This window comes from Corvus hawaiiensis, chromosome 4, assembly GCF_020740725.1.
Source record: "Corvus hawaiiensis isolate bCorHaw1 chromosome 4, bCorHaw1.pri.cur, whole genome shotgun sequence".
Classification (NCBI taxonomy): Eukaryota; Metazoa; Chordata; class Aves; order Passeriformes; family Corvidae; genus Corvus; species Corvus hawaiiensis.
The window spans coordinates 55254541-55269423 of NC_063216.1; the positions used below are offsets into that span (position 1 = coordinate 55254541).

Here is a 14883-nt window from a genome sequence, read left to right on the forward strand (position 1 = left end):
ATAGTACTTAAGTACTAATAGTAAACTAATAGTACTTAAGGCTTAAAAATGTTTCCAGAGTAGCCTCTTCAGTATTCCCCCTCTAAAATAGTGAATTCTACCTTATTTTGGTTTTTCTACTTGCTTTTGTTCTGTAACGTTCTGTATGTGGTTTTGGTTGATTTGTATAGGTTTCTTACTGTGATAAATAACACAACACTTTGATTTTCCTGTATGTTGTTGATTTGTAAAACTTAATATGAGGTTCTTTGTTTCATTTTCTCTAGGTTCACTACTATGAAGATGGTAATGTTCAGTTGGTGAGCCATAAAGACATACAAGATTCTCTAACAGTGTCTGTAAGTGACCTTTAAAAACTTAGTGGGTATATTAAAGTGACTTTTTGATTTAAAAATAGAAGCAAGCTTTAAAAAGCTCAGAGGTTTGAGAAGTCTGTTCTTCTATATGTATGGGAATTAATGTTCAAATTTACAAATACTTTATATGTAATATTTACTACTTCTGCCCAATATGTAGCTAGTATTTTTTTTTAAAGTAAAAAAATATTAACGTATGCTTGCATGTGGCTTATATAAGCTACATTAACTTTGATTTTAAAGCATTAATTAGCTTGTTGTCAGTCTTCCTGCACTTCTTTATTTAAACTTTGGTCTGCAGAGTGACCTATAGAATTAATTTTTGAATATGAAGGAGGTTTGAGTTAAAGCAACTGACTTTAGTACTACAATCTCTAGGACACTGCCTCCTTTGCTCGCTGGAAGAAGGACCAGTATGCTAAAATAGTAAACAAATGGTACCAGTTGAGAAGCAGTAGTGGGTATTTTCCCTTCATTTTCTCCGTCTGTAACTGCTGCTGTCAGTGTCTTGCTGTTCTGTACACAAAGCCCTTTCAGAGATGCTTCAACTTGAGAATCATAACACACTTTATATTTAAAGCATCATTTTTTTCAACTTCTTACCAAATAGATTATTATAGTAATGAGGAGCAAACAATAGAAATAAAAGTTGTTTGGAAATATTACCAGATATATCTTTTAAGGATTGATAATGTTCCACCATGAACAGCTACTACTTCTGAAACAACGTCTATAATTGTGTTTAAAAACAACAAGATTTTCTGTTGGAGTGTTTTTTAATAGAATTTAAGATAGTGAGGTTAAACTGGCAAAGAGAAATTGTAAAAGTTAACAGTACGAGTATTTTAATGGTAATGACTAGCAGTGGCCAATTTGGCTCAATAGGTCAATTCATCAGTAAAGAACATTGTTTGTTAGAATAAAGCAAGGCTTGTTGGTTTTTCAATTGCAATAGCACCATAAAAAATGGGAGAATGTGGTGCCAACTGATAACACTTCTTGAGCTGTAGATATAAAATTACTTCTGACCCCCCAGAGCAGAGGGATCTATTTAGTCTTTCATTCAGATAAGAGTTGCTGCAGGGAAGGTTATGTGGATGCAGTTTTGCTTTCAATAGTTTTTGCTTCACTTGCTATTGGGAAGAAACTTAATCCTGTTTTGCAATTCACTAAAGTAGTAGCAGACTGATGAGTCGGAAAACATCTTTTACATAACTCAGCTGAAACAAAAGCAAATATGCTTCTGGTTACCAGTTTTTAACCTTGGCTTTGAGCTTCATAGAGGGCAGAGGCTGTACAAGTTCTTACTTCACACAGAAGAAATGGTAGGTAGATTAAAAGGAGCCTCAATGACTCCTCTTTTTTGTTGTTTATTAGAGAACCCATTTTAAAACTATTAACAGGCACAACAGAAATAAACGACTGAAGAGTTCTCTTGTTGCTAGAGTTGTGAATAATCTTGCTGAAGGTTATTCTCTTATCCCTTGTTTTCCTCTGAGACAAATAAGACCACATACCTCTGAATTTTTCCTTTCATTGGCAGAGCCTTTGAAAGTATTTCCTCAGTTCACTAAAAAGTCAAAACCTTTTCATTTTTTCATCTACTTTGTCTCTGCCTTCTCCTTCATGTCTCTTGCAGTGTCCAGAAGCACTTCCACAGCTATTAGGTGCAGTTTCACTGAAACTTTGTACCAGTTATGATTGAAGCTGTCAGAGTTTTCTCCATGTCTTTGCCTTTGAAGGAATGAGGGATTACATGTGACAAGAACACTCCTAACTTTAAACAGCTTCCTCAAAAGCACACTTAGGAATGTCTCCAATGCTAAGTTGGAAGTTTGGAAATTCATGAACCCTCACTTCCTTCTGGGGACTTCGTTTAAGCACTTCAGCTAATTTGCCTCCAGATTGACTGATGGGGCATATTTTATTCTTAAACAAAACACCCACTTGCATCCTTAAACAGTTTTTTTTCTGACCTCACCCTTATCAGTCATGATGAAATTTGCACCTTCATTTTTGCAAGACGTATTTGGGAATAGTTTTAGAATACCAGGTATATAAAGCCTAGTGTTTTCCTCAGCTTAGTCTCCAGATTCAGAATGTTTACTGGTGAGCAAATCTGTTTTGGTTTCATGGTTATATTCTACTATAACTTCTGGGTTAGCTGATGTTCTTGAAGTTTTCTTGAATTTGTACTGGAAATGTAACATTGATAATGTTGTTATCCGTACTTTGCATGTTTTTAGAGACTTTGGTGGGCATTGTCGTATTTCCAAATGCTGATGTGTTCCATCCGTCTTTTTATTGTACCATAGAATTCTTAATCAAAATATGTTAATGAGTTTCGTGGCAATCTTTATGCTTGTAACAGTTTGATTTTATTTTTCTAACATCATCATCATATGGGATATGCCTTTTGGATGAGTGTTCAGTTTTGATTTAGCCACTGAACAGTCAAGTGTTCTCATTGAGTCTGACATCACTCATAACTATAGGAAGAACATAATCCAGCTGGTCCTAGAATTATGCTGTATATCAGACCTAATTCAAATGGTTTTTTCCTAGAATGAAGCCCAGACAGCAAAGGAATTTATAAAAATTGTAGAGGCTGCAGAAAATGAATATCAGGTATGTTGGAAACAAATACTGTATTCATACTCATATTTATAGCATTACCATATACTTAACCAAAGCTAGTATTCTATAACTAGCAAGATAATGCAGTTCCATTTAAATAGATTACATGCTGCTGTGACCTCTGTCTTGCCTTTTCATACCTTCTGGTGATTGTGCTTAACATTACAACAGAAGTAATTTTTTGAGAGTGGAAAAGTTCCTTGCATGATTAAGTTTCAGCAATTCTGGTGTCTTAAAGCATTAGTGCATTCCCTAGGTGGAATTTTTGTACAGATTCTGTTCAGAGGCTACTCTGTTAGACAGCTTTGCTAAGTATGACTATAGGCATTACCTGTTTCAGTTAGTCATTTCAAAGTTAGGAAAGTGTAACTGTTCTGGATACTCTCTGCAGAACTGGATACACATTCATTCAGGCCTTGAACATAAGGTAAATTTCAGACATCGTGTTCTGTCAGTTTGAAAGAAATACTCTTTAATTAAAATGTTTGAAGTATCTATTGTATGCATTATATTCAAGTTCACATGATGTGTTGTGGACTGACTTTAGCATCCCCACAGGAAAGACAGTAGAAGACTTTTCCTATGTGAAATTAATGATGTATGAGCTAACTGTGGTCAGCATTTTATTCAGGCTGCTGATTAACCACACTTTGGTTTGCTGAAACACCTTGACTATGGCCAGGTTTATTACATGTCTCACTAATTTTCTTCACATAGTCTCAATCTGTATCTAGCAGCTTTCCTTCATTAAGTATTATTTCAATTTAGCATGTTTTTATTAAGCCTGTTTAAGAGGTAGCAGGCCCCTGAGTCACTGAATGTTTATATGGCATCCTAGTTCTGTTCTTCACATGTCTGTTCTGTGTGCCTTTGTGTTTGACAGACTGCTATCAGTGAGAACTATCAGACTATGTCGGACACTACTTTCAAGGCCTTACGTCGACAGTTGCCAGTTACCCGCACCAAGATTGACTGGAACAAGATCCTTAGCTATAAGATTGGAAAAGAGATGCAGAATGCTTAAAGTGAACATTGCATGACTGGATCATTTTAGTGTCCTTGTATACAAATAAAAATTATTACAAAAAATATTTGGAACTGTCAAATCACCCAGTCAGCATGGGCTTTTGCCATTGAAAATCACTGTAAGTAGTTTGGTTAGAGCACAAAGCTTAGCTAATTGACTTTTTTTTCTTTTTCCTTCCTTTCAGAGGGTTGCAACTTCACTATAGCTGAATATCTTCCTTTAGAGTTTCCGTTGTACCTTTATTTTTTTATAATGAAGAGACCATGCCTTTAGTTTTCAATTACACATTAAGAACAGTTGGAAAAAATATTTTTGCATATGATAACCCTTCCTCTTGCTTTCATGTGAAATGGACAACTTGAAAAATTTGCTGGATTCCTTGTGGAGATCAATAATATGCATTTCTAGGTCAAGGTCAACATGGAGTTAGCCATAGGTGCTGGTTTTGAAATCATCTGTCCTTTCATTGTATGTGAAATTGGGAAAAGCATTTTCTGTATCATTTAAACCTGCCAGAGGACATGCTTAGCTAGCCCCATGGTAGCTAATTTTTTTTTTTTTTTTAAAGAAAAGGCCAAAGTCTAATGCCGTTTTGAGGTTTTGAAATTAAATAAAAGTACTGAAATGCATTTAATGCTCTTTTCTGAAAATTACTCAAATGAGCTCAAACTCCATCTGCCCTCCAGGTTTTTTTATCATAAAGCTACAAATGTATTATAACAAGGCATATTGTAATATATATAATCCTGTACTCATTACTATGTCTGTTTATTTTTTTCTTGGATTGAAATGTACTAAAATTCAGTGTGACATTAAAACGCAAATTTTCTATTTATTTGAGTATCAGATTGTTTCCTGATATAGCCTATTTTTGGTGTTTCTAAATATTTTTTAAATTCTGCTTAAAACAGCCACAGACTTGTGTATTTAGGGATTGTAATATCATTATCGTTTTCATCTGCATTTAAAAAACATCTGCATATGGAAATCTACTTAAAACAGATGTATTTTGGCTTCATATTGGCTACAGAGGATAGAAGAAATTCCAAGACCAAAAACTAATACATTTGTCTGGAGAATACTTTCCCTGTCTGATATATCTCATTTTGAAAATGGATGTCAGGTATCTAAAAACACAGACTTCGTTACAAATGCTGTATAACGCTTCCATAACATGCATAGATTTTGTTTTTAATTGGATAAAAACTTGGTTTACAATATGCTACCTACTTATATGCTCATGATGGAAAATTAAAAAGCTCTTTATTTTTTAGAAGGCAGATGTTTATACACACTCCTAAACCAGTAAAGCTTACACAAAGGTTTGATGTCTCTGTTTACAGCATGATCTTATGAATTACCTTAAACTGTTAAATTACAGCATAGCAAGAGAAAGAGTCTAGACTTGTACTGGGTATAAAAATGTACATATGAAGTAGTTTGCTGTTTGAATTTCAATAGCAATACCCCAATATTCTGTTCTTCAGTGCTCTCTTACACAGAGGTATAGAAGTTCTTGAAACTGCTGCTACTTTACAGTACTAAACTGTATAGTAGAAGAGTGGGATTTGTTCTACCACAGTCTTCCTGGATAGTTGCCCTCTCAATTGTCTTTGTAGTTCAGCTCCTGAACCATGTTGTTCTTTTCAAATTGGCTCATAAAAGCTGCATGTGAGCTAGTAACAAATGCTGAGTCACTGTCAAGTCAGTCTGTCAGTCTTAACTAAGATCTAAATACAAACCCTATTTGAAGAATTTCTTCCAGTGTATTTAAGAACAAGGTAAAAATAAAAAGGCAGTGAATGAACAGTTAGGAGAATTGTTAATGGGCAACAGCAGTGCAAATAACTTTTCTAGCTGTTTAGAATGTTGCATATGACCAGAATCAGCACTGACTAAAAGTCAGAATGCTATTTTTCTTACCTGAAATAAAGAGCTAGTTTTAAATATATTCCTAATAAAGAGGTATTTTACTGTGAAGTACTCTATTACTGTATTTCCCTCTCCATTTATTCAGTCCTGTGATAGTCTTAATTCCTTATCTTGAAATAATTGCTTCTTTCAGGTTCAATTCTACCAATTGGATAACATAAGTAGATCTGTATTACTTATGTTTTTTCTTGTGTTAATTTTTAGTCTGTAAGACAACTTTACACCTTGAACATCAAATTTATTAAGTTATAGCTTCAATAAAGCCATTTGTAAGTAAATCAACTATTCTGTTACTTTTTCGAAGTGGTGTGCTGTATCATATTTAGGGGTAATGACTCCCCAGATGAAGCTGACCTGACTGTCAGCTGAGGTACATGGCACATTTGGAGTTCTTGATTTCTAGCAAAGTTTTGTATGTCACTTTGCACTTTTGTTTCTATCCCTGCCACTTTTAAGTTGGAGAATTTTAGAGCTTGCTTGGTAGGCTTTAGGGTATTTTCTGTAGGTAAAGCACTTTCTCTGAGAAATTTTGCTGTGGCAATTGTCTTAATGTGAACTACTATTTGTTTATATTCTATTTTTAAATATAAAGACAAGCTTTGTATTGTTCAATCTTGATGTAATAGACATTATGGCTTGTAAAATGGACTTGTAAAATGTTTGTGGTTTTGAAGTGTATTACATCTTATGCATCTTAGTGCCCCTTTATATGAAGGAATTTTTAACTTCTGCAAGTAAGCAGCTGTTCTTTGTGAACATCTGCAACAGGAGTGGCAATTCTGCTTTCAGGTTCTCCTGAGCAGCCCCTTTTTGTATGTCTGTCTTAAAATGCATACTGTGGATAGAATGAAACTTTAAAATCATTGTAATTTTGATTATCTGGCTACTGTTGCTTACTGCTCTACATGCTGATAACAATTCCGCCATCTGGTTCCACTGGGAACACTGCGATGCAGTTCATTAGTAAATGGTCACTCAGCCAGGGTTAAAAGCCTTGTGTGAGGCTGAACATCCCGAGAGATACGTTCTCTTTGGGGATGGCTCCAGCTGCATCTATGGCAGCAATGTAGTTTATGCAGTTTGGAAATCCCTCTCTTATCCCCACTTTCCACAGACTGGTTTGGCTCTCAAAGCCGTTTTGGTGCTCTTGAATTCACTTTCTTTTGGAGAACTCAGAACATGGACCTGGGCTCTGAGTGTGCACCAGGTACCCTCAAGCTCTGAATGGTGACCTGAGTCCATAGCAGTGGTTTCTTTCAGGCAGCTTGAAACCACCTACCTATGTATTGAGGATGTCTGGAGCTTCAGACAAAACGGGGCCTTCACATTTCCAGACTGTAAATACTGTAGGTATAGAAGTTGCATCAACTGTTCGATTCTGTGGATTCACTCCTATCGTATTGAATTACTTGCTGACACAGACATAGCTTCTGCCACATTTGTTGACTGGAAAGACTGAAACTGTTCTTCATCTGATGCAATTGTAAAACTAGGTTTAGATTAAACTTAGTTTGTTCATAACCTTGAAGTGTCAATTTTTGTGTGACAGTGTCAACTGAACTTTTTTTTTTTTTAAGGGGAAAATTTGCATCAGATTTTAACCAAAAAGGTCAATTTTTTCTTTTACAGCTAAAAGGAACTGTGAATATGCACTTTATTCCTTCTGTGAAAATGAATGTTTAATACTTGGTAGGCTCTCTTATTAGCAATATTTTCCTCTGCTACTGTGACTTGCTTACCTGTAACAGGTATTGCTCAGCATGATGTTAGCCATGTGCTCATCGGAAAAAAGGGTCAGAATGATAATCATTGTCTTAAAGGATACATGCTCTAAATACATTTAGACTTTTCTGTGCATCTTTTCTTTGCAAATCAATAAACTTGTGCAGGGGCAAATCTGTCAGGTTTGTTCCTCTTCAGTCAAGAGGAGCATGTAGGAACTTCTGCCTGACTAGCTGCAGTTTGAAATAATGTCAGATCAGAAACAACTTCCAGTTTATGGGTTGTAAATATATCTAGTGAAGTAGGTATACAGTAGTTGGTTGGATGGTTTGGGAGGACACCACCATATGCCCATAATGATTTGTAGTAATTTCAGTTTTGCCTTTAAATGTGCTTCACCATTTTCAATTTCAAGTGTTTACTGAGCGCAGCTGTTTTAGGCATCAGTGAGAGAATTGAGATTACTTCCTTTAATAAGTAGCTTCCCAGTACGCAACTCAGTTTGAGTTACCCTTCAAGGTTATTTCAGAATTTACTTAAAAATATTAATATAGAAGGCTAAGCTGCAGCTTTGCCACACCACTGTGAATGCAAGACAAGCAGTGTTGTGAAGAGGAGTTCAGAAAAACATGCTCCCTATCTCTTTCTTAGGAAGTAAAAATGGCCCCAGAGGCCTTGCCAATTACAGTGCAGCAGTGTGCTTGCGGTGTATCTGGAACCTAAGCTACTTTCTTCAAACACAGAGAAGTGAGTTTTAGTCCCCTGAGGTAAAGAAGGGATTCGGCTTCCCTGAAGCAAATGTTCTTATAGCTGGCTGAAGGGAAGCAAGGCTATCTCCTCTTTTGCAGATGAAGTGTTTATGAACCTAATTGAAAATTACAGCTACAAGCTCTTGAGTGCAGGAAAAATCCTTGCCTTTCATTCTCTTGGGCTGCAGTGGATGGAAAGTGTTTCTTGGTGCCTGCTCAAGCAGCCTCCCTGCCCAGTGTGCCGGCTTTCTTGGGTGGTGGGTGGTAGTGTTGCATCTGTTGCTGTTGCTGGGTACTAAAAGTTAGATGCCCAAAGGCAAAAACATTCAAGTTGTTGCTGTGCTGTGAAGGTGCCAGAAGCTCACTGTGCAGCAAGGGGCCCAAAGATTAGCCCTGGGATTTGCTGTCATGCTGCCTTTTTCCCAGGTGAGGCAGCACATCCAGTTGTAATACAAGATGTGTCAGTAAGATGATAAAATACAAGACTGCGATCAATTATGATTTTCTTTAAGGAAGAAAGGTGCCATGTGTTTCCACTCAACCACAGTTCCTGTTCAGCCTGTGACAGGGAGCCTGATGCTGCAGCTCTGAGGAAAGGGTCAGTTCAATTCAAGTTGCACTCCAGGAGCACGGGTTGGATGGCGGCTGGCACAGCAGTCACAGCCAAAGGCTGCGCTGTACAGTGCCCGTGAGCTGCAGCCTCTGCTGCCCGTCTGTCTGGGCACATGTGCTACAAGCATTGATCGAGCTGTTCTCCCTGTCCTGGCACAGCCTGTCTTAACCAGGCACAACTAGGGCTGCTGCCCCAAATGTCCTGGTGGCCCTTCTGTTAATAACCTGCTATTTACAGTGACCTGGGTCTAACCATGCAGTAATAACTTACACATAATCTGGAAATTAGGGAAACAGACTTGGAAAAGCAGCAAGGTAGTTACTAAATGAATCAATATTCAAAATAGAAACAGATTTTTTAAATGCATACATTTTTAACTTTGCTGTGACACTTAAGGTTAATATCTGCATACGCACTGGAGTAAGCGCTGAGCTTTCAGGAGCCATTAGCAGTTTTAAACTAAGTAGCAGGAAGAAAAATCTGCTCTATTCTTTCAAGTGGCACGTGATTGTCAAACCAGCTTTTGGATGCTGTAAAACTGGTAAGTTTTGCAAGTCTTTAACTTCACTGTAACAACAGGAACAATAAGTAGCAAAAACGATTAGCCAAAAAGCAGTTTTGATTACAGATTCCGAAATTCAATATTCAGTTGGAAGGTTTCTGAAAAAATAGTGGTGTTAGAAATCCTTGAATGGAATGTGAAAGCTTATGTTGGGGGTTTTTTTCCAGAGTTGTTGCACCATCACCTGCATCTCGACTTTATGTGGTAGGACAGACTTGTCTGCTCTGAAATAAATTATTAAAGATTATCCTTCCTCTCCAAGTTCTTGTAGGTTTTGGTATTATTAATATTAAGGTAGATAGTAGGAAAAGACATCTACCATGCCAGGTCTTGACCTTTTTTGTCTTAGCTGTGGGCATACAGAAGGGCTTTTTCCCATTCTCATTGCCACGTTTTATATATTTGAAGAGCATCTCCAGACTGTAGCTTTTAGATTAAAGACTGAATACTGCAACTCCAATTACTACATGAAATCCAATACTCTAAGTAATTTCCTTACATTCTCCTTTTTGGTTTCTGCACATTTTGAGACGCTTGTTTTTCTCTGCATATTGTTCGTTTCAGCCCTGATAATACTGCAGGCTATTGTGATACTAAGCTGGTACTTGTGTTTCCTTTTGCTAGAATCTGGTCTTGCAATAATATTCTCTAGTGTTATCTTCATCAGCTATTAGGAATTTTAAACCCCATGTTAAATTAAGGAGATAAAACCAACCAATCAGCCACTACTAGGTAGGTGTGCCTGATGTTATCCTTCTCTAATGACAAAGCAGGTACTGGGAATGTACAAAAAATGAGACCATCTGCATCCTAATGATGTGGACCAGCCAGCACACAGATTCTGAACTGAGAGCATCTTGGCATGAAAAGATGGGCTGCTGTGAACTTTTCCAGGGTGATGAACTAAATCCTTGTGATGTGGGATTTTGTGCCAACAACAGGTAATTAGTTTTTCAGTAGGTACTGACATCAGTTAAAACTGAGGAGTTGAAGTGCACCCCGTCTTGTGCTAGGAAGCACACAGTATGCTTCTTTCCTACCTTTTTTCTATGGCAAGGAAAAGGAATCAGTGATCAGTCAGAGGTGACAAGCTCTGAGATGCATCTCACCTGGTGAAAAACTGTATGGTAGCTGCTGTAACATCCATGCAAGCACTTTCCATATGTCTCAATGTGTGTCTCCACCAAGCTAGCCAGAATTACTTCTAGAGTATCAGAAAAGTGTGAGTCATTCAAGAGCCTGTTTAAAGTTCCTGTAGGCGTATACTGAGTATGAAGGGTTCTTTATCTGTGCTTGGTGCCAGGAGCCAGCTCAACTGCAGAAGGCTAGACCTGAGAGATGCTGCTAAGAAAGTAAATGCCATATGCTCACTAAGAATTGAAGTGCTGCTCCTGTTCCAAGGCTTTGCTGCAAGGCAAAGGTTTCTGCATGACTGATTCTCTGGGTGCAATAGAATTTGGTAAAATCAGTAACTAGTAGGGGTCTTTTCCCAGTTTGTTACTAAACTTAGTGAACCATCATCTTCCCTATAAGAACTTGTTTCATCTGGAAACAGTGTGCCTTGTAGTCCTACCAGCAGTTGATGTGGCCAGAGTTACTCCACCTGAATGTAAAGGAAGAATGGGGGGAGTGTGCCAGTATATAATTTCCCAATGAATAAATCCAGCTACCTGGATTTATCTCTGGGTAAGATCCTTTCAGACATAGTAAAGTTGCTACCCAGATGGTAGCTGCTGACAGAGTGGTAACCCAGAGCCTGGTGTCAAAACACAGGTGATGACAACATTGAGAAACAGGGCAGTAGCAGATGCAACCTGGGCAATCTCACAATCGACGATTACTGTTCTACGAATCATGAAAATTACCAACAAAGTAACATACCCAGTAAAAGAGGCTCCAAGATTATCTAAAACAGTGGGTTTTCAATGCAGCTGATGGGTTTGCTACAATCACGTGGCAGTCCTGTGGTGGAAATCACCACACAAGGTGAGCAGCAACCATTACTATATCCTTTTCTCAGAATCTCTCCTAGTTCTTTGATGTAAGAAAAGCCCCTTCAATAGGGCTATTTGTGCCTTGCCAGCAAGGCTAGGAAATGCTGAGCGGAGCAGAAGTGTATGGGTGAAGCTCTCTGCTTGCCCACTAGGGTTTTCATCTTGTTCCTCTTCCCTGCTGCCATGCAGAGCAACTGATTCAGTCAGCAGCATCACTACTAAAAGGGGAGGCAGGATGGACTGAATTAAAGGATGCTGTGAGAAAGGTGTTTGGATCTGAAGAATGACTGCTGGGTGCAGAAGACAGAAGGCTGTGACCCAGCAAGAACAGATCAAGCAAAACTGAAGAGCAAAGGAGGGAAGAAAGTAGGACATGATGAAGCCAGTGTGTAACACAGACTATTGTTCTGTAGCCCAAATTTAAAGATGAGCTCACAGAGACCTTCATCTGTGGAGAGGGTAAGAAGAAGAGGCTCTATGAGGGAGGTTTTCTCAGCAATGACATACTGGATGGGTGTGGAGAGGCAAGACAAGCAAGAAAAGGAGAAAACAATTGCATCAGACAAGGCAAAAGGATATTTTGGCACTTAATTTTGCAAAGATTTAACAAGATTTGGCTTGGGAGCCAAATCTAGCTGTGATATGGGTAAATGGCATGCTATTTAGATGCTACCTGCTTCCACGGCTTGCTCAATCCCTTCCTGCCTACAGGCAGAGCTGTTCTTGTCCTTTGTAATTGTTGCCAGCCTCAAGCAGTAATAATTACCTGTACATGATCCAGCACAGTGACTGCTCTGTTTCCTTCCTCTGAAAGTCTGGAGAAGAAGTAAAATGTAACTGCCAGTGGATTTCTGTGCTTCTACCGATACGTAGCAGGTAAAGATGCCGTGTTGCAAATCCTAGAGGAAAAATAAACTTCACTCTGCTAATTGCAGATTTCACATGGGAGGAGTTGAGACCTTTTTCTCTCTTTAAAATGTTTTCATTAAGTATAATACCAACACTCACTAAATTGAAGACCATGCTCAACATATTTTTCCTTAAAAAAAAATGGTCAAGATACCAATCAGTGAAAAAAGGCCATGTCTTCTACATCTCCTACAAATGCATCTCCTTAAAAAAAAACAAAAAAAGGAAAAGATTTACTGTTTGGCTTCAGTCCAAGGCATGAGTAGAGTGGGGAGCAGAGCTTTTGTCCTTTTCCTCGACCTCAATAGGGGAGGCAGAAACCAGTGCTGGTTCCCTCCGGGCTTTTGGCCATCTGTCTCTGCCTCCCTGTTTCTCCCACAGCCTCCCGTGACGTACAGAACATGTGTGGATGCAGATGCCAGATTCTGACTTGTGGAGAGCTCTTTTTTGACCAGGGGCCAACCTAACAGCTCGCGTGGTTCCTTTATGAATCCTAAGCACATACCATCCTGTACAAATACTGACATGTCTTGCTCCACCACCTTTTATAAAGAAGCTTAATAAAATGCCTCAACGAATGTGTGTCCACTTCACAAAAACACGTAAGTGCTCCTGGAGGATATTTCCATGGATTTAAAAAAACCCCAAACAATTTGCTTTATCAAATATGTGTGTTTGGGATGCGGCACTGCCCCACCTTGATGCCTAAGTGTGCTGACAGTCAGGGTGAAATTCCCATCTCATTTTTAGGGAAAAAAAGTAACCGGGCAAAAAAGCAGCAGAAGAAAATAGATTTGATTTTTTTTTTTTTTTAAATTTGGTTGGGGTTTTCTTTCTGGTTATTTCATTATTTTGAACACTACCCAAAAGTACTGAAACTCTGCTCTGAGTTGCACTAGCTATTTAGCAACACCTTCCTTTGCCCTCTCTTTGCACTGACATCTGATTCTTAACTGAGCCAGTTCTAACCTGGGTTTTGTTACTTGTCTTGCAATCAGGGCAGCTTGTTAGTTGAATTTTTTGTCAGTAAAGATCTTAAAACAACTTTCAGGTAGGCTTTCCTCCTTCCCATGCAACTACCCTGACACATTCCATAGCAGCATGTTTTCTGGAAGAGTACTCGTGGCCATGGACAACATTTTGTTAATAATGGAAACAATTTTTTTAAGCTTTTTGACATGTGGTGCTCAAGACATATTTCACTTTTCCTCATTAGTATTGGTGGCATGTTTTTAAATATTACTGTCTTTAAGCTGAAGATTATTCCTGTAATACTGTAATATCCCACTTTTAGAATGGGGAACAGAAACTTCAGCCTGGGCACACTGTTCAGAAGTCTGTAGTTGCATACTTTTGCAGTATCTTTAATAAAAATACATCGATTAAATTGTAAATTAAGCACAATTTTTTATTTCAGTGTTTCTTACCATATTTTCAATTTTCTGGATTGTGACTAAAGACTGTGTGTACTTTAGTTGAAAACAGATTTTTGCTATGTGATTAAGGCATTTTACGCAGACTTTGGTATGTCTGAAAAGCGCTGTGTACGAGATCCCGTGAACTCTCCTCCAGTGCTTTCATTCCCATTGGCAAACTGCTTCTCAACCATTGCTGATTCCAGCTTAGACTGCCACCTGCAGTTCAACCCTGGTGTTGTTTAACATGCAGCTGATAACGCTTGATAGGTGCATTATGTGCATATGTATTTATTTGTGCGTGTGTAAATACACATCTGAGCAGAGGCATGCATGCCTAAGTGCATTGTTGTTTAACAGGTATCTAGATTAAGAAGTGTTGGGCATAACGCTGCTTAACGGGATTCAGTTGCTAGTGAAGGAATCAGCTGAAGGTCAAGGGGATGTCTGGCTCCTTTGAACCAAGCTGACAATGTTTCCCAGTGCTCATATATAAATGGAGCTCATGTGGGTCTCATTTCTGCCCTTTCTGAATGTCCTCGACTAGTGTGCCTGGCTGTCTTTTGGCTGCCAAGACCCCAATGAAATCTAAATTTGTAGCCAGGTTCCAAGAAGGTTATACATTACGGGCCTAGAAAAGGTCTCTCATTCTGATCTCTGAAATTATCAGACAGAAGATATTTTAAGGTTTACTAAAACACCCAAACATTAAAAACCCCACTGCTTTGGATCTTGGACTACTTTGGACCCATACAAAGATTGTGTGGGCAAAATTTTCAAACTGGACTTCTGCTGCACGGTGGTCCCATCTATTCTCTCTTATTTGCTAGGACCCAAGTTCAATAAAATGTCTTTCTTCTGAAAAGAAACAAAACTTCACTGTACCTCATGCTTAGTAACTGTCATTGCTTCTGCTTCCTGATTTCATTTAGCAAAGTCATCAACAGTCATATGAGAAATTAGGAAC

At 38.3% G+C, this 14883-nt stretch overlaps 1 protein-coding gene across 3 annotated transcripts in view; it reads left to right on the forward strand.

The window, feature by feature from the left end:
- The window catches only part of CAPZA2 (capping actin protein of muscle Z-line subunit alpha 2), a 34472-nt gene extending 26999 nt beyond the window's left edge, over positions 1 to 7473 (forward strand). For all 3 annotated transcript variants that reach the window (XM_048300912.1, XM_048300911.1, XM_048300913.1), the window contains 3 exons: positions 267 to 338; positions 2922 to 2984; positions 3877 to 7473. In XM_048300912.1, the coding sequence (XP_048156869.1) occupies positions 267 to 338; positions 2922 to 2984; positions 3877 to 4017 (276 nt within the window). In that variant the 3' untranslated portion in view covers positions 4018 to 7473. The remainder of the gene's footprint in view (positions 1 to 266; positions 339 to 2921; positions 2985 to 3876) is intronic.
- The last annotated feature ends 7410 nt before the right edge of the window (positions 7474 to 14883 follow it).